The 18,135-nt window shown below is 32.5% G+C and overlaps 1 protein-coding gene across 1 annotated transcript; it reads left to right on the plus strand.

Annotated features, from left to right (window-relative positions):
* Positions 1-225: 225 nt before the first annotated feature.
* Positions 226-12,214, plus strand: LOC124540791 (actin-related protein 2). Its single transcript, XM_047118507.1, has 11 exons — positions 226-401; positions 488-598; positions 3,439-3,510; positions 4,291-4,434; positions 5,023-5,125; positions 5,811-5,917; positions 6,766-6,915; positions 8,262-8,387; positions 9,842-9,994; positions 11,301-11,429; positions 11,782-12,214. The coding sequence occupies exons 1-11, from the start codon at positions 354-356 to the stop codon at positions 11,821-11,823; spliced, it is 1,185 nt and encodes a 394-aa protein (XP_046974463.1). The 5' UTR covers positions 226-353; the 3' UTR covers positions 11,824-12,214.
* The last annotated feature ends 5,921 nt before the right edge of the window (positions 12,215-18,135 follow it).

Raw genomic sequence — 18,135 nt, forward strand, 5'->3', positions numbered from 1 at the left:
TAGTAGTTCATAAATATTTTTATACCTTATTATTAACATTAAAGGAGGATTCATAATATCACTTTATTTCGGGATTTTATTTATATTATGTTTAATATGTTCAATTAAAAAAATAATATTGATTTAAAAATTTTGTCTCACGTTTCAATTTAAATATATTATTTTAAAAATATATAGGTATATTTTTGAATCATAGCTTCTGTTAAATCAGAAACGTCAATTGTCATATCGAAAATTGACGTATGTTAAACGTCCTGTGCTCCGTGGGGTGTAGCATTTGATTATTTTATTAAAAATACGATTTTAATTAAAATTACAATAATTATTAAATAACTTAATAATATACTCTAAAAATGGACGACCAAGGAAGGAAAGTTATCGTTTGTGATAACGGCACAGGCGTAAGTTACACAAGAACAAAAAAAATTGATTTCATTTACTTGAAGATAAGGTACTGATTCATCACGGTAAAATGTTGATATTTCAGTTTGTGAAGTGTGGATACGCCGGTAGTAACTTCCCTGCTTTTATTTTCCCATCAATGGTCGGAAGACCAATTATAAGAGCTGAAAATAAGATCGGCGATATTGATGTCAAGGTATGTACGAATTTCCTTTCGACTTATGAGTAATGTTGTTCTTTCAGCTGTAGCAGATTAAAAAGTAGCTGTTACGGTATATTAAACATCAATCTCAAATATTTATATATATTTTGTTTCTAATACGAATTACTCATATCAATAGAAAAAAACTGCAATTATATTATCAAAATTAAAATGATTGAAAATTTTCTACTATTAATTGGGGTTTTTAGTTAATATGTTAATCATTTACAAAAGTTTTATCCTAGCATTTTGTGTGGTAGTAGGGATTTGTACCTGCCAGTTTTGATATTCAATCATCTAATATACTGCTAGTTAACAGGTTTAAGGGTGAGTCATTACCATCTTGTAGTTATTACTTAAGTTCACACTGAGTGCAAACAATTCATATTGTAAGGAAATCTGGCAATTCAGTGTCCAAGTGTGTATGATCACTGGCCCTTTAGTAAGAAGAATTCTGATGTAGGCAATTGCCTTCCCAATGTAATACATTGTAAATCTACAGATTATAAACTTATTACCATTCTGAGTAACATTCTTATTTTTTGGATCAGCATAAATCTGTTTTAATATGGTCAGTAACAATAAAAGCAACTTTGGTATTATGAGTGAAAACTATTTAAATATTTTCAATATTTTCCAGGGTATTTGTGTAAAAGTAAGTGTATTCAGGTCCTTGCATGAGATTTATTGCATATTAAAAAAAAAAAAAACTAATAAACTGTGTTGTGATAAGAGTTGTGATAATCAATGTTGTTTTTACATTAATGTTTTATGCAGTGAAAATGGTTATTTGAAGTAATATAACAATTGTAGTAAAGTTAACAGAAATATTTAAACGGTGAATAAGTCATTTAGTGTGTAAGTGGTAGGGTTAATTTTTACCCCCCCATCTGTCAAAAAGATCAAGCTTACTTGTACAGGAAGTTATAATGAACTTAAATAAAAAATCCTTGTTACATTATTTGTTTTCATCATATACATAATTAAGTTTTCAAAATCTTATCCTAATTTCATATAGATATTTAGAACTCTGTATGATATGCAACAACAGGTAATATAATAAAAAAAAGTCAGTTAATAATCTATTCTGAGATCTGATTGTGTAAAAAAGTAAATGTATACAATTTGTGATAATACAAATTTACAAACAGGTATTTTATTTTCCTTTCATAAATTTATTTATTACAAACATCCAACAGAAGTGACATTGTTGTAATACATAAAATAAATGATTATATATAGGTTACTGGTTAATCCCACGGCTTTTATGTTACCCCCTATAAAAATTGGTGAGAAAAAAATTGCCTAATAAATTTCATCTACATCGGTTTATTGGTTTAAGTGAAATAGATATTTAATATTACATCTATAATATAAGTATAGATTGTTCTTCCATAGAAAAAAGATTAGTTGTAAATCAAATCAAATTCACTACTAATCAACATACTATAGTTAAAATTAACATATTGTATAAAATAAATACAATATATTTATTTAAATAAATATATTGTAGTCTTACAAATTATTTTTTAAATAATATTTGTAAGTTTAATATTAAACTTTCATGCCAACCAGATGTTTGATAACGAGATTATTCAGGTAAAACCATAGACAAACAAAGTTAGCTTCAAATTTTTTATTTATGTTGCATAGAAGCTAATACACATATAATATTTTATTTTCGATTATAGCAATACATATATTATTAAATAGATTTTATACAAGCTATATACATTGAATCATATTTATATAACATATTTAAGAAACAGTCAGTATGTGGATTGATTTATTTTAGCTTATTCCTGAACATTGATGAATGTAACTAGGTTTCACCAATTGGACGTAAAAGATAATCTAAACAAATCTTCGTAACAATAAAAATATGGCCGACATCAAAATAATTTGGTAACACTGTTTTGGAAACAGTGTTGGGCTTAATATAGTACGATAAAATTTAGATGTAGCATCGGCAAATTTTATAAAACCGATTACTGCCGATTCACACAACGAACAGAAATATCTCCCTATCGAGCCATTCGACGCTTTTCGTCGCTATAGATTCTCACGTCAGTTCAACCCGAGACAGCAAGTGCATGTAAATCGACGTGTCAAATTGACGAATTTATTAGGTCATATCATATTACAAGTTATAACGTTTGTGTAAAGATCATATTCATATATGAAATAAATGTTGATAGTTTGGGATAGTGTTCTTAATTGGAATGTGATCGGTTTTACGAATTTTGTCGATGCTACATTTGAATTGTGTCGTACTATACTTGAGTCATAAATATTGTTCTAAAGTCAAACTGTCGCAAGTAATTAGCGGCAAAATCTATTGGCGCAGATATTTTTGATCTTTAAAATGCTTTCGAAATGAAACTAGATTTTTTTTAGAAATCATTGATTTCAGTATATTTTTATTTAAATAAAATTACCTCACTATGTACGATTACTTAAATTGTTTCTTGATAAGTAATATTTTGATTATTTTTTTATGTTGTTGTTTTTGAATAAATGTTAAATTATAATGTTAAACGTTGAAGTATTAGTGTTAGAGTTGTCAATCTTTTTTTGAAATCATAATTACTGATTATTAATTATTTGTTCGAGAATGTTAGTTTAGTAATAATCCGTCATGCATTTATGAAATATGTGTTTAATGAAATAAATACTTGCAATTGATATGTACATTGCTTTTTATGGCATTAGTAAATTTAGTTTCTGCATTTGATTGTTTTTGTTGCATTTAACTGCAGTTTTTTGTTTTTTTTTAATCACTAATAATACAATATTTTTTTATGCTCTGTGCTCAAGGATAAGATCATTTTCAGGATTTAATGGTTGGCGATGAAGCGTCACAGTTGCGATCAATGCTTGAAGTCAGCTATCCTATGGAGAATGGCGTAAGTACTTATAGATATATATTTTTCTTAATTATGTTGTTTGAATTCACTATATTTGACATTTAAATAAAATACGAGCCGAGATGGCCCAGTGGTTAGATCGTGTGCATCTTAAAGTGTATCATGATTACGGGTTCAAGCCCAGGCAAGCACCACTGAGTTTTCATGTTCGTAATTTGTGTCTGTAATCTTGTGCTCGGCGTTTAAGGAAAAACTCGTGAGGAAACCCGCATGTGACTAATGTCCACGACATTCTGCCACATGTGTAATCTACCAACCAGCACTGGAACAGCGTGGTTGATTCTCAAAGGGAGATGAGGACTTAGCCCAGCTGTGGGAAATTTACAGGATGTTGATGTGACATTTAAATTATGATTAACAAAAAAAAAGTTCTATACATATGTATATAACATTTATTTACATTATTAGTACCTACTTTGGAGTGTTATTTTTTTTATGTTATAGGTTGGCGGACAAGCATATGGGCCACCTGATGGTAAGTGGTCACCATCACACATAGACAATGACGCTGTAAGAAATATTAAATATTCCTTACATCGTCAATGTGCCACCATCCTTGGGAACAAAGATGTTATGTCCCTTGTGGCTGTAGTTACACTGGCTCACTCACTCTTCAAACCGGAACACAACAATACAGAGTACTGTTACTTAGCGGTAGTATAACTGATGGGTGGGTGGTACCTACCCAGACGGGCTTGCTCAAATCCCTATCACCAAGTTATGTTATGCATAAATTTATTTATAATCAATTGTTCTCAGGTCGTTCGGAACTGGGAGGATATGTGTCACGTTTGGGACTACACGTTCGGGCCGAGCAAGATGAACATCGACCCCAAGGAAACGAAGATATTACTGACCGAACCGCCCATGAACCCCACGAAAAATAGGGAGAAGATGATCGAGGTCAGTGACCCCTCGCAACGTACTACTAGCGACATCTGTCATCACGCAGTCGAACTATTATTAACTTTTTGAACGTTACCTAATCATTATGCATTATTTGAATAGGCTATTTGACAATGCGAAAAATAAAATGTGAGCTATTGTAATCAGTGTATATTATGAGTGTAAAAATGGTTATATACTAACGAAACTTGAAAATAATACTTAATTTATTCAAAAATCAATAAATGAAAATGCATTTTTTCAAACGTTTGTCACGTGACACGAAACGCTCCTGATTGGCCGGGCTTATGATGAAGTCACTTTCTTGTAAACTTTGCTTTTCTACTATATGTATCACAGATTAAAATACAGCACAGTGACGTCACCGACCCCATTGCTGCGCCATATTGTCCAAGTAGTGTTTTCGCGCGTTATTTAAATATGGAATTTTTAATATGATATTTTTCGGCAAATATGTACTAGAAATAAAAAAATCATCTTTTACTGGGTTCCTTAACCTCTACTAAATAATATAAAATGGATTTTAAAACCAGTCAAATAGCCTATTAAGAATTATGTATTTAAGTTGTTTATTTATATTTTTAGGTTATGTTTGAAAAATACGGATTCGACAGCGCGTATATCGCTATACAAGCTGTCCTAACGCTCTACGCTCAGGGTCTCATATCAGGAGTGGTGGTCGATTCTGGTATGTATACACAAATATCCCAATGCTGGGCTTAGATTCATTGTATTCATAAGATCATATTACTTGTAAGCAAATTTAAGTTACTATTGCTATTGTGAGGAATGCTTTCTTTATAGGCATAGTTCTTTACATATATAGTTTAAGTAGATTTAAGGCATGTACTGGATATATTGTATTCTATGTTCAGGTGTTCGAGACCTAAATATAACGATTCACGTTTATAAAACAAGTTTTAACGGATTTAAATCGCGTATATTAATTATTTTTATCATCCCGACGTTTCGAGCACTTTACAGCGTTCGTGGTCACGGGTAGATTTGTGATGTCTTATATACGCGATTTAAATCCGTTAAAACTAGTTTAATTTCAATGTGTAATAATCGCGAAAATCTAAGACAACATTACGATACACGTTTCGTCATCATGTTATTCTATCCGAGCACGAGATGTGTCACTGTAATTAGTAAACACTGTCATAACATACAAACAAAATGTTATATGAGTCATTTATATTCAAAATAAATAACATATGTATAGATTGGCTGTTGAATGTTTTTGGGTTTATATAATTGGTTAAAATAAGATATAAACCTCATTCAAGTTGACCATGCGGTATCCAGTCGGGCCGGGATACCCGTCCTAGACTGGCTTGTCTGTGGTTATTTTTTTTTAAATATTTCCTCAGGTGATGGAGTGACTCATATATGCCCGGTGTACGAGGAGTTTGCACTCCCTCATCTCACGAGGAGGCTGGATATCGCGGGTAGAGATATAACGAGATACCTCATCAAGGTCAGTATAGTAGGGACAAGTTATAAGCACCATCACTTAAATGGGGGAGATTGTAGAAGGGGGAAAGGGCATAATTGTAAAAAAAAAATAACTTTATTATTAACTTACTATTAATTACTTAATTGTAGAAGAAAATAAATTTATATTATTTTACTATTAACTTTATGGCTGCATGTTGTCAACCTGTGACATTTTGAGTACCACACAGACAAAAAATGAAGATCATTTAATTTAATCATATTAATGAGGTCGAAAATTGTTTTCTAGAATATACATATATCAAAAGTCTAAATTTACTCTGAAAGTCTAAAGTTATTAAAGTAGTCTAATATGTTAATGTAATCTATAAAAACAAACAATGTTAAATACGCATTTATTTAATATCCAATACTACTTAATACGCTTCACTTTAATTTACGATATATAAATTTGTCTCATAACACATTACATATTCTATCATACATTACATTTAAACTTAGTACATTACATATTTGTTACTGCGAACCAATATACGAAACACTTGAATTAATATACTTTTGATCTATTTATTATACTTTAATCGCAATTTCACAAATTATCAACACAATCACAATCATTAGAAATATTCGACCTATTTTTTAAAAAACATAAATGATACCCAACACTTGTTTTACTTATATCCAAAATTCCACTCCTGCGATGTTATCTTCACTAGGGCGCCGAAGTAAAAGTGCACTTCCCATCCGTCAATCACTTGATGTAAGATTGCTGCAGATGTCGCCACTTGTCGAAACAGGCTAGCCAACTTTGCACCGAATATATTTTTATTAAGTTTTTTTTTTAATGGCGACAACATCTATGGTCCACAGCTGTTGCTTCTTCGGGGCTATGCATTCAACCACTCGGCTGACTTCGAGACGGTTCGTATGATGAAGGAGAAACTCTGCTACATCGGATACAACGTAGAGCAAGAACAGCGCCTCGCCTGGGAGACGACCGTGCTCGTTGAACCTTACGTGGTCAGTATTAAGGGCTATTTTTGCTTGAATTCATTACATTGTTCGACTACCCCCATTTTGAAGCTTAAAGTGAATTTTAATGCTTATCATTTCTACAAACAATAACAGCCTGTAATTTCCCACTGCTGGGCTAAAGGCCTCCTCTCCCTTTGAGGAGAAGGTTTGGAACATATTCCACCACGCAGTTCCAATGCGGGTTGGTGGAATGCACATGTGGCAGAATTTCTATGGAATTTGTCACATGCAGGTTTCCTCACGATGTTTTCCTTCACCGCTGAGCACGAGATGAATTATAAAGACAAATTAAGCACATGAAACAGCGGTGCTTGCCTGGGTTTGAACCCGCAATCATCGCTTAAGATGCACGCGTTCTAACCACTGGGCCATCTCGACTCTTATCTAAGATGTCGAAAATTCCACTGGAAAAAATGATGCTGGAAATATCCATGGATTATTGTAGTCACTTGACAATTGATGAGAATTTATTTGCCTATACTCTAAGTAAAAAAAAAACCGTCACCGTTTTGTTAATTCGTTTCAATTTATCAATCGTCAATGTAAAAGTTAAGTCGTGAATTTATTATCTTTCAAATTGACGTCGACGTATGTACACCGGTTATCATGGGTACGCCACTCTGAGGTCCCGGGTTCGATTCCCGGCCGAGTCGATGTAGATTACCATTAGTTTTCTATGTTGTCTTGGGTCTGGGTGTTTGTGGTACCGTTACTTCTGATTTTCCATAACACAAGTGCTTCAGCGTTACATTGGGATCAGAGTAATGTATGTGATGTTGTCTCATATTTATTTATTTATATTGTACCCATAATCATTCGCAGTGGTACCGGATACTTTAGAAGTGAGATGTTATGTCCCTCCTTGTAGTTACACTGGCAACATTAAAAACATACTATTATTGTTTAGCGGTAGATTATGGGATCAGTGAAACCTACCCAAGGTTTGAAGTTGTGGAAAAAATTATGGGTAAATTTTATGGGCTTATACATATGTTAGCATATTTATTTTAATATGATCATATTTTATTGTTTTAATGTATTAAAGTATTATCAGCATAAATAATTCGATTTAAATAGTTGTTACAATTTGCGTTGATTGTCAACATCCGGTTTTGACTAAATTGTTTTTTAAAATGGATCGAAACCGGATGTTGCTACAGTCGAAGGAGGGGCGTGTAAACATTAAATACTAGGAGTAAGCCTAGAAATGGTCATTCTTACTTCAATCGTCGAATTGGAAGGATCGAAAACCACTTCAGGAGAGATAAAGTATTGATTGTGAGGTGAGAGAGTTATTTTTTTTAAGTAAATAAAATGTACGTTTGTCACAGCTACCGGATGGAAGAGTGATCAAAGTGGGAGGTGAAAGGTTCGAGGCCCCAGAGGCGCTGTTCCAGCCCCATCTCATCAACGTGGAGGGTCAGGGCATCGCGGAACTGGTCTTCAACACTATACAGGTGCCTACTAACTGTAATAATTACTGGCGACCTCGGATAGTTGGGTACAATGCTGATACTAAATATACTCAGGGTCGGATTTAGGGAAGGGCAACCGGGGCAACGGCCCTGGGGCCTCCACATAAGTGGGGGCCACAAAAGTTTTCAGTGAGTTAACAAATACCGAGATAAAGTCAAATTATAATAATCTTACTAATTAATATTTTCAAAGTTACCGATACCAGTCAAGAAATACTTACTGATTCAAATTAATTAAAGCTTAAGTTAATTCATTAATCCATGATATAATTATTAGGATCTCCACGCTCCTGTTGGTCTAGGGCATCCACTGCTTTGTGGCCCCAGGGCCTCCAGACCTTTAAATCCGACTCTGAATATACTACAAATTAATTTAATATATAACCGCATCAAAATCCATTGCGTATATTAAAAAACCTAAGCATACATAGGGAAATCGTAGAGTAAGACTTTGTTTTATACTATGTAATGAAGATTTGAAATAGGCTTTTTGACATTGCGAAAAATAAATTGTGAATTATTGTAATCAGTGTATATTATGAGTTTAATAATGGTTATTTACTAACGAAACTTGAAAATAAGACTTAATTTATTCAAAAATCAATAAATAAAAATGAATTTTTTTAAACGTTTGTCACGTGACACAAAACGCTCCTGATTTGCCGGGCTTATGATGAAGTCATTTTGTTGTAAACTTTGCTTTTCTACCATACGTACCACAGATTAAAATACAGCAAAGTGACGTCACCAACCCCATTGCAGCGCCATATTGTCCAAGTAGCGTTTTCGCGCGTTATTTAAATTTGGAATTTTTAATACGATATATTTCGGCAAATTTGTACTAGAAATAAAAAAATCAACTCTTACTGGGTTCCTTAACTTCTACTAAATAATATAAAATGGATTTTAAAAACCAGTCAAATAGCCTATTTTACTGTTGACGGTTATAAATAATGACTATTAATAACTGTGTTTTAAAGTTTCCAAGTTTCCGACTCCGCAAAGTCAATAAATCTTTCTTGGGGCAAGGTATCCATTTCTATAATAAAATTCCACAGACATTTTTAACTTTGCCGTCTCGTAAATTCAAATCGTTTATAAAAAATACATTGGTGAAAAAGGCGTATTATTCGATACAAGATTTTGTAGATGATAAAAAAGCGTGGAATTAATACCTGTTGACTTCCAGGCAGGATATATTAATTATAAATTGTATTAACTTAAAAATTAACTAACATGACTGTATTTTTTTAAATGTTGAAAAAGAGTAACTACTGAGTTTCTTGCCGGTTCTTCTCGGTAGAATCTACTTTCCGAACCGGTGGTAGCTTCACCTTCTTAATTGTTAAATGACGATTCAAAAGTGCTTGTAAAAGCGCACTTGAATAAAGTATACTTTGATTTTGATTTTTGATTTTGTGATCGTCGTCCCTCAGGCGGCCGACATCGACATGCGCAACGAGCTGTACAAGCATATTGTACTGTCGGGGGGCTCCACCATGTACCCGGGGCTGCCGTCGCGTCTCGAGCGCGAAATCAAGCAGCTTTACCTCGAGCGGGTCTTGCGAAACGACTCCGACAAGCTCGCCGTGAGTGACCCCCCCCCCACACACACACACACATACATGGTCGGCCTATGGGCCTAATGGAGTGGTCACTACTGCCCCGTGAGTGAACGACCCCCCCCCCCCCCAATGCGGGACACAAACTTGAGACTTTTGACGACCTCCGTGGTCGAGTGGTGTGTACACCGGTTTTCATGGGTACGCCACTCCGAGGTCCCGGGTTCGATTCCCTGTCGAGTCGATATAGATTATCATTAGTTTTCTATGTTGTCTTGGGTCTGGGTGTTTGTGGTACCTTCGTTGCTTCTGATTTTCCATGACACAAGTGCTTCAGCTACTTACATTGGGATCAGAGTAATGTATGTGATGTTGTCTCATATTTTTTTTTGTTTTTAAACATGGACAGCCCATGGGCCAACTAATGGAGTGGTCACTACGGCCTATAGATATTGGCGCTGGATGTAATGTTCCTTTGCCAATGTAGCACCAACTTGGGCAACTAAGATATCTGTCCCTTGTGTCTGTGGTTACTGACTCACTCGCCCTATCAACTAGAAGACAAAAATCCTTTTGTATAATACTAGTAGTCGCCCGTGGTATCGCGCGTGTTTAAGGGTGTTGGTTTCGACATGTTAGGCAAAAACGTAGCCTTTTATGGAGTTCATGTTTGCTTCATATCATGTGTTGCCAAATTTCATCAAATTCGGTTCAGCGGTTTAGTCGTGAAAGAACGACAGACAAACGGACAGACAAAGTTTCTTTCACATTTATAATATTAATATAGATTTGGCGATAGAATATCTTGTGAGTTGGTAGTGGTACCTCCCCAGACCTTGCACTAGAACCTACCACTAAGTATGATAAATACGTGACACACAACTTATGCATGTCTCATTCATGACGCATAGACAGATTGTTTACAAACATATATCAACTTTAAGTCATGAATCTTCTTGTAAACGACAGCAAAAACAGCCTGTAAATTCCCACTGCTGGGCTAAAGGCCTCCTCTCCCTTTGAGGAGAAGGTTTGGAATATATTCCACCAAGCTGTTCCAATGCGGGTTGGTGGAATACACATGTGGCAGAATTTCTATGAAATTTGTCACATGCAGGTTTCCTCACGATGTTTTCCTTCACCGCTGAGCACGAGATGAATTATAAAGACAAATTAAGCACATGAATCAGCGGTGCTTGCCTGGGTTTGAACCCGCAATCATCGGTTAAGGTGCACGCGTTCTTACCACTGGGCCATTTCGACTCTACTAGGCCATCTCGACTCTTGTAAACACAAGAACGATTTGTTTTCAATATATGATTCAATTTGTCAGAAATTCAAGATCCGCATAGAGGATCCCCCGCGACGCAAGGACATGGTTTTCATCGGAGGCGCCGTCCTGGCCGAGGTCTGCAAGAACCGGGACAACTTCTGGCTCACGAGACAAGAGTACCAGGAACAGGTGAGTTGTCCTGTTCAATTAACCTTTGACAAGGAATCCTGAAACATAACGTTATAGAATTACATTTTACGTAAAGCTACCACCGGTTACTGCTGATTAATTTCGATGAAAACTTTTTCATATACTGATCAGCAGTCTTATATAAACGATAGATAGAAACTTATACATATAGCTTATAATAATACCTTTTAAACAGTAATAATATATAGTGATGAATCAGTTCAATAAATAAGTCAAGAGTAGAGTCAGCAACAACTATATATTTTATTTTTTTTTATATTATGTTTTGTAGTTATATGATATGGACTTAAGTATATTATTATTATCTTAACTTGACTATTTCTTTTTTCAGGGAATATCCTGTCTCCGAAAGCTCGGCCCTCGAGCGAGTTAATGTAAACAGTATTATATATATTGTAATCTACTTAAGGTCATTTCCAATACTTATCATAGTTTGTTTTTATACTTAATGAGATTTAATTAATTAGAAAAAACAACATGAATTTACTCTTTGTGTTTAATATGAATTTAAAAGAACAAGCTCTCATACATAAATATAGTTTTGTCAATGCAGTGCCGTCATAAGGCCACACGGGGTCTGTGGTCAAGGACCACATTGTCAGAAGTTCCAGAAAACCTGATATAACTGCTTATACTGTGTGTTTTTCTGTTCTTGCAATATTCGTTTGATCCATCAAGGGTGAAAAATAAAACTATTTTAACATTAATTTATTAAAATACAAAAAAATATTCAAAAGTCCTAAAATATTATTGTCCAAAGTTTTCATGCTATACTTGGTCAACGGGGCCCCATATTGTCATCTGTAGGGCCCCATGGAATGCTTCAAGACGGCCCTCTACCAACCTCAATATACAGAAGACAATGTAAATATTGTAAAGACATAAATGTACAGTCTGATTATTTTCAAGTGTACGAAAATGTACGTTTATGAATATAAAAACAATTCCAATGACAGGAGTGAGGACAAGACCTTTGACCTTGAATTGACGTGACGTCATAGGATAACAATGACGTCATGTTATGGATGAATTAAGAATATTATTAACAGCTGTTTGTCGTGCACAATATAGTGGAATTAATACCAAATGATACGGACTATGTCAAACTAAGGTTTGTTTATTTTAACTCCTCCTGCCATTGAAATGGATTATGTTTGTATGACTGAGAGCTGTAGAGTTCGTGGACTTTGTAAATACGTAAAACCCATCGGTGTTTGAAGTTTTCTGTTCGCTACGTTTGTTTATAAGGCTGAATGTACAATGTTGTGATTAATGTACGGTAGACTTGTCTGTGTTATAGTCAGAACTCATTTTTAATTAAAACTAGCGACCCAAATAACTGATACAAAATATATCACAGATTTTTTTCTTGTTTCTTTATTATATTTTTCATGTATTATATACTCAGACCATCCTCGCATCACTGTCTATTAAAAAATGATGATCTTTGGCTGACAACTATAAGTAAATCGGACATCAGTTATCTATTTGAGTTACGAGTATTAAGTCTATATATTAAATATACATTTTGGAGTGTAACATCTTTAAACTAGCTTTCTCCAATCTCTGGGAGTAATTTCGTGAAAAAGAACGGAAGTTTGTAAACAAGAGGATACTAAGTATGTGTTATTTGATTTGACCAATGAGCGCGCGGTGCTAGTGTTGACGTCAGATGCTATTGACACTGTTTCCCAGATGATACAATGTTAATGTTTCTTATTAACTATGTTAGCTTACAAGCAAAACATAATAACTGTGTAAAACTGAAGGTATAGTAGTCAAAATTACTTTTATTTATTTTTTCCGGTCAAAATAAATTTTGTCCAAAATTGAGTTCTTACTATAACATACATTACGTCACTAATAAGTAGCCCAAAAATACACAACAATTTGACCAGAAGTTAAAATAATTTGATAATAATTATTAAAATGTATCAAAAAGGTCTTGCATTATTTAATTAATATTAAACATAAACTTATCGAAATTGAAGTTCTAAGACTGTTTTAATTTGCATTTAAAGTATTCTTTTATCATTAATAAAGTTTTATACAATCATATATAGAAGACAATGCATTCTAATAAAGGCGATATATTAATATTGTGTTTTATTTAAAAACTTTATTTATATGTAGCTCATATTTTATCATAAGTTACATACTAACATATATAATTATACTAGCTTAACCTGCGTCTTCATTAGAAAGAATTGTACAACATAAACTTCCAACCATGTTTTACCACGGTTGGTATAGTTTCTGATATTATTTTGTGATTTATTAGTGATTGTTACTTCACTTTTATGAATATAGACTATGGTATGTATTTATTTGTACACAAATCCCCCCCCCCTCCTAACAACAACTCCTTTTTACGACCTTGAAATCCGTTAAGTCGAGGCTGCGAGCCTTGCTAATAGTGTGAAGGAGGCGGTAAATATATAAATTTATATTTTTTTATAAATTTATATTTTTTTATAATATTCAAAGGCCCAAATGTTTTTAAAATGCAATTATTTGTATTTAGATTACACTTGTTTATTTTTGAGGTCATAAAATAAAACACAAGTTCGATTAATTATTTATTAAAAAATCGTAAATGCAAAAATTCCTTCCATTAATAAAGTACGCCTTAACACATTGCTAGGTAAAAAAGTAGAAAATAATAATTATATGACACGATAAGTCAGTCTATCACATAAACATACGAAACTATGAAAGAAACTATATGATTATTTAAAGCTAATTTAAAAAAAGGTTGCATATTACAAATTAATTGAATGCACCGTATACTACACGTCGGTGCAATATAATAAAAAAAAAACACAAAAATTAAGCACCAATGATGTGATTCTTTTGGCGTCATTATCGTTACATATAAAACGTTGCACTCGAATTGAAACATCACTCCCATACGCTTAAATAAATTTCACAATTAATGTAATTTAAAATAAGAATTCAGAAGGAAAAAATAATGCTTACAAACGCGTTCACGTTTGACTGAAGCGAAAAAATTATTTAAAAAAAAAATAAGGAACTCAGTTTTATACAAAATTATTTTTAAATATATTACATTAATATTAAAATACAAAATTGACACGACGATAAAGCTAGCCCCGTGAGGGGTGAATGCCACAACTTTCGTATTTAAAAACGTATGTAACTTTGAGACCAAACATTTAAGTCTTATACAGATAAAAAAAAATGAGACATTTGTGAACAGAAAACATACTATACTATATAGATATACTAGCTGAAGTTAAAACATTACATATGAGTTTAATGATGTGGCTCGAACTTTTTTAAATTAATAATTCTTGCATCAACTTCCTGTCAGAACTGCATCACACTTTATTGATGTTTAATGCAGAAATTCTAATTTAAAAATATCTATGTTTTAATTTTACAAATTGTCACATTCCGTCTCAATTTAAAAAAAGAATGAGATTGTTTTTGATTTGTATGAATATAAAAAAAATATAATTGCAATTATTTATTGCAAATGCGTTCCTATACTACTAGACTAGCAAACTTAAACATCCCATAACATTACTGGACACAATCTTCTGACAAGAAAAAATAAGAGCTAAATCCAGCAACTCAAATTGAGTCTCTTGATTCTCCTCAAAAAGAGAGCAGCAAGAAATGGGACATTCAGTTATTTTAAGTCCTTATTAAACATGTTTTTTTTTATTAAATCAATTATACAAAAGTTTTTAAGTAAGTCAGTGTGGCTCTATCTTAAAAATACACCTAAACTATCTGGCACTACGCATATAAAACTAACCTATGTCCGTCAGTTTAAAACCGACAATTAACTACACGAGTACACATGAAATATAACACTAATATTAAGTCTTACAATAACTTGAAAAATAATATAACTGGCCAAATATTACGTTTTTTTTTAAACTTGGACTTCTTTTACTTCCTTTAACCTTATTTCAAAATATATATTTTTATAAAATTTAGAAGGTTTTGCAAAAGAGGTTACATACCTTTTACATAAAAAAAAGTTAATTTATCATTTTTTAAAGTATATAATTGGCGAAGACTCACTGTGTTGTATTATAAAGAATGACTATAATATATTAAATAAATATTTAAACCTAACTAACGCCTAGTGATTCCTTAAAGTATAAATGCATCACCTGGTATCGATTAAAATGTACAATTTCGAAATAGAAACGTTCGCATTTCGCGTATTAATACTTAAAACGGAACAATCCTTATCATAATCCTTATTCACGAATTATATTAATTAATAATTAAATTTGCTTTGTTAATAATAATGCTTTCTTAATAACGGTAGACGTGTAACTTAATAATAATTTATTAAATGTTTATCTTGACGCTGTATCGAGTTTTAAATCACGATTCCAAAAAAGTATCAATTTTTACTGTTTTGTTTTTACAAATGTAGTTCAGTAGTCTCACAAATCAAGATCTAGACACGCGGTAGCGTGTCAGCCAAGTTCAGGTAACAGTTCCATTTAACCGAGATGGACTTAAATACACTAAATCTTTTCAAACATATCTCAGTTCGCTTCAAAACTTAGCTTTAACAAATTGAAAAAAAATTAAAAAACGAAAATAAACTTTTAAATTAAACGTAAATTCCCTTAATTCTTGCCTTCAGTTATTCGAACAGTCTCTGCAAATTCGTAAGACTCTACTGTACACATCTAGGCCTTTATTCAATTATTATTTCTGACCATACCATTTTCCACGCTTACATATTTTTGATTTATTTAATATTAACAAAGCAAATTAACAATTACTATAAATAAATATTAAAAAAGAACATCTACAATAACGCTCATACAAACTTACAAACTAAATTTCGATTCAATCAGGACGAGCGTTCACAAATTTCGGACGAAAGAATTTAACTAAGTTACATCAAAATGGCTACATCAGTCTTAATCTAATCTCATTATTTACACCAATGGCAGTATCGCGTAGCTTTTGTTTTTCACTTATATCTATAAACTATTCTAATTAGTAATCTATTTAAAAATATTTGTCATTACGTCACGTTAATAAACGCATGCTTTCTAATATATAATTACTACCTGTGCCGGCGAATTCGTGCGCGTTTGAATTTGACACTAATTCTAAAATAAAAGTAAGCCAAAATTACTTCATATTACATCAGCTATCTACCAGTGAAAGTCCCGTCAAAATCGGTCCAGCCATGCCAAAAATTAGCCGGTAATTAAAAAACAGACAGATAAAAATGACCCTCCAATTTTATTATATGTATAGATACAATAATAGATGACACTAACGCCATCTATGTATTAACAGATGAAGGGATACTACACATAAGCACATTTCGACGTCTTGATGAAAAAATTCAAACGTAACGACATCGTAACAAGCAACATTGCAAGTCGTGACGTCACATTGAAGATACGTACAGCATGCCTGGCGTTATGCCGTATTATAAGTTTATAGTTATTTTTCTTTATGAATGACGGGAGTCGCTCTAAGGTCAACTTCCTACTAAACAGACTTCAGCAGCATTCATCAATGTATGTATGTCTCTTTCACACTTGCTAAATCACACTTATGTGGAACAAGGATAGCATTAACGTTTATTAATGTGACGTTAAATGATTGCTTATAACTACTATCTTAATAATATATTACAGTTATGTTATATTTAATGTTAATGCAGATATTGGCCTAGAATTTATGTTTGAAAAAAACGTGATCAATGCTTATATGGTTACTTTTATAAATACCTAATGATTCTATTTAAATTTAAGACCTTGTGTATAATAAACGTTGTCTACATATGAAACTAAGTCTCCAGTATCTATAAAGTTTGTCGAAGTCAGACCTTATTGATCTTTAATCTGAATTTTCATTGGTTGATCGCTGTTGATGACGTAATAAGCGACCAATAGACGTTCAGATTAAAAACGATGAAGGATGTTGATTGGTTCATTCAAAACTATTTTGATTGTTATCAGTGTTTCTGAACTGGAGGTTAGTTTTAATATTATTTTTAGTAAATAACACTAACGTATCGCAAGAATTCGCTTAAAAATATATAAAAGTAAAAAAAAAGTTGAGATTTTTTGGTATATCGTTAGAAATGGAGTTTCAGTAATACTTTTATAATATCACAACGCGCTATCATCAGACGAAAATAGCAAGTTTTTGTAGATTGGTACTTTTTATCGTATATGTTTATAAAACCAGCAAAACTACTAAATATTTTTTTACGAACTACATATTTGAAATAAGTAAAGAGTTAAGTTACAATATAAAAGATGGTTTTGTATATAAGCCAATTATTGCAATGTTGTTTAGTATCTAAAATATGTGCAGGAAATTATATATGTGCGTTCTTAGAATGTATCGTATAAATATCACATATACTAAAAAAACTAAACACTAAAATTATGACTATTATATAATACACATTGTAAATGCATCGAAACGACTAAGTATCTAAAATTATAATCCGAAAGTCTTTCATGGTGGCTGATTATGTACTTTTTATATAAAAAAAATCTGAAAAATATTTATGTATGCTCGCAACTTTGAATATAATTGTCGTATCAAATCGGTTCGCGATTTTAGAACGAAGTTCTTTTACGCTACTTAAGGAGAATACTTTATACCCCTCTCTGTCTTTTTCTATTTGTCTCTTTCTATTGTATACGGTTTTAAA

The sequence above is a fragment of the Vanessa cardui genome, chromosome 26, assembly GCF_905220365.1.
Source record: "Vanessa cardui chromosome 26, ilVanCard2.1, whole genome shotgun sequence".
In the NCBI taxonomy this organism is placed as follows: domain Eukaryota; kingdom Metazoa; phylum Arthropoda; class Insecta; order Lepidoptera; family Nymphalidae; genus Vanessa; species Vanessa cardui.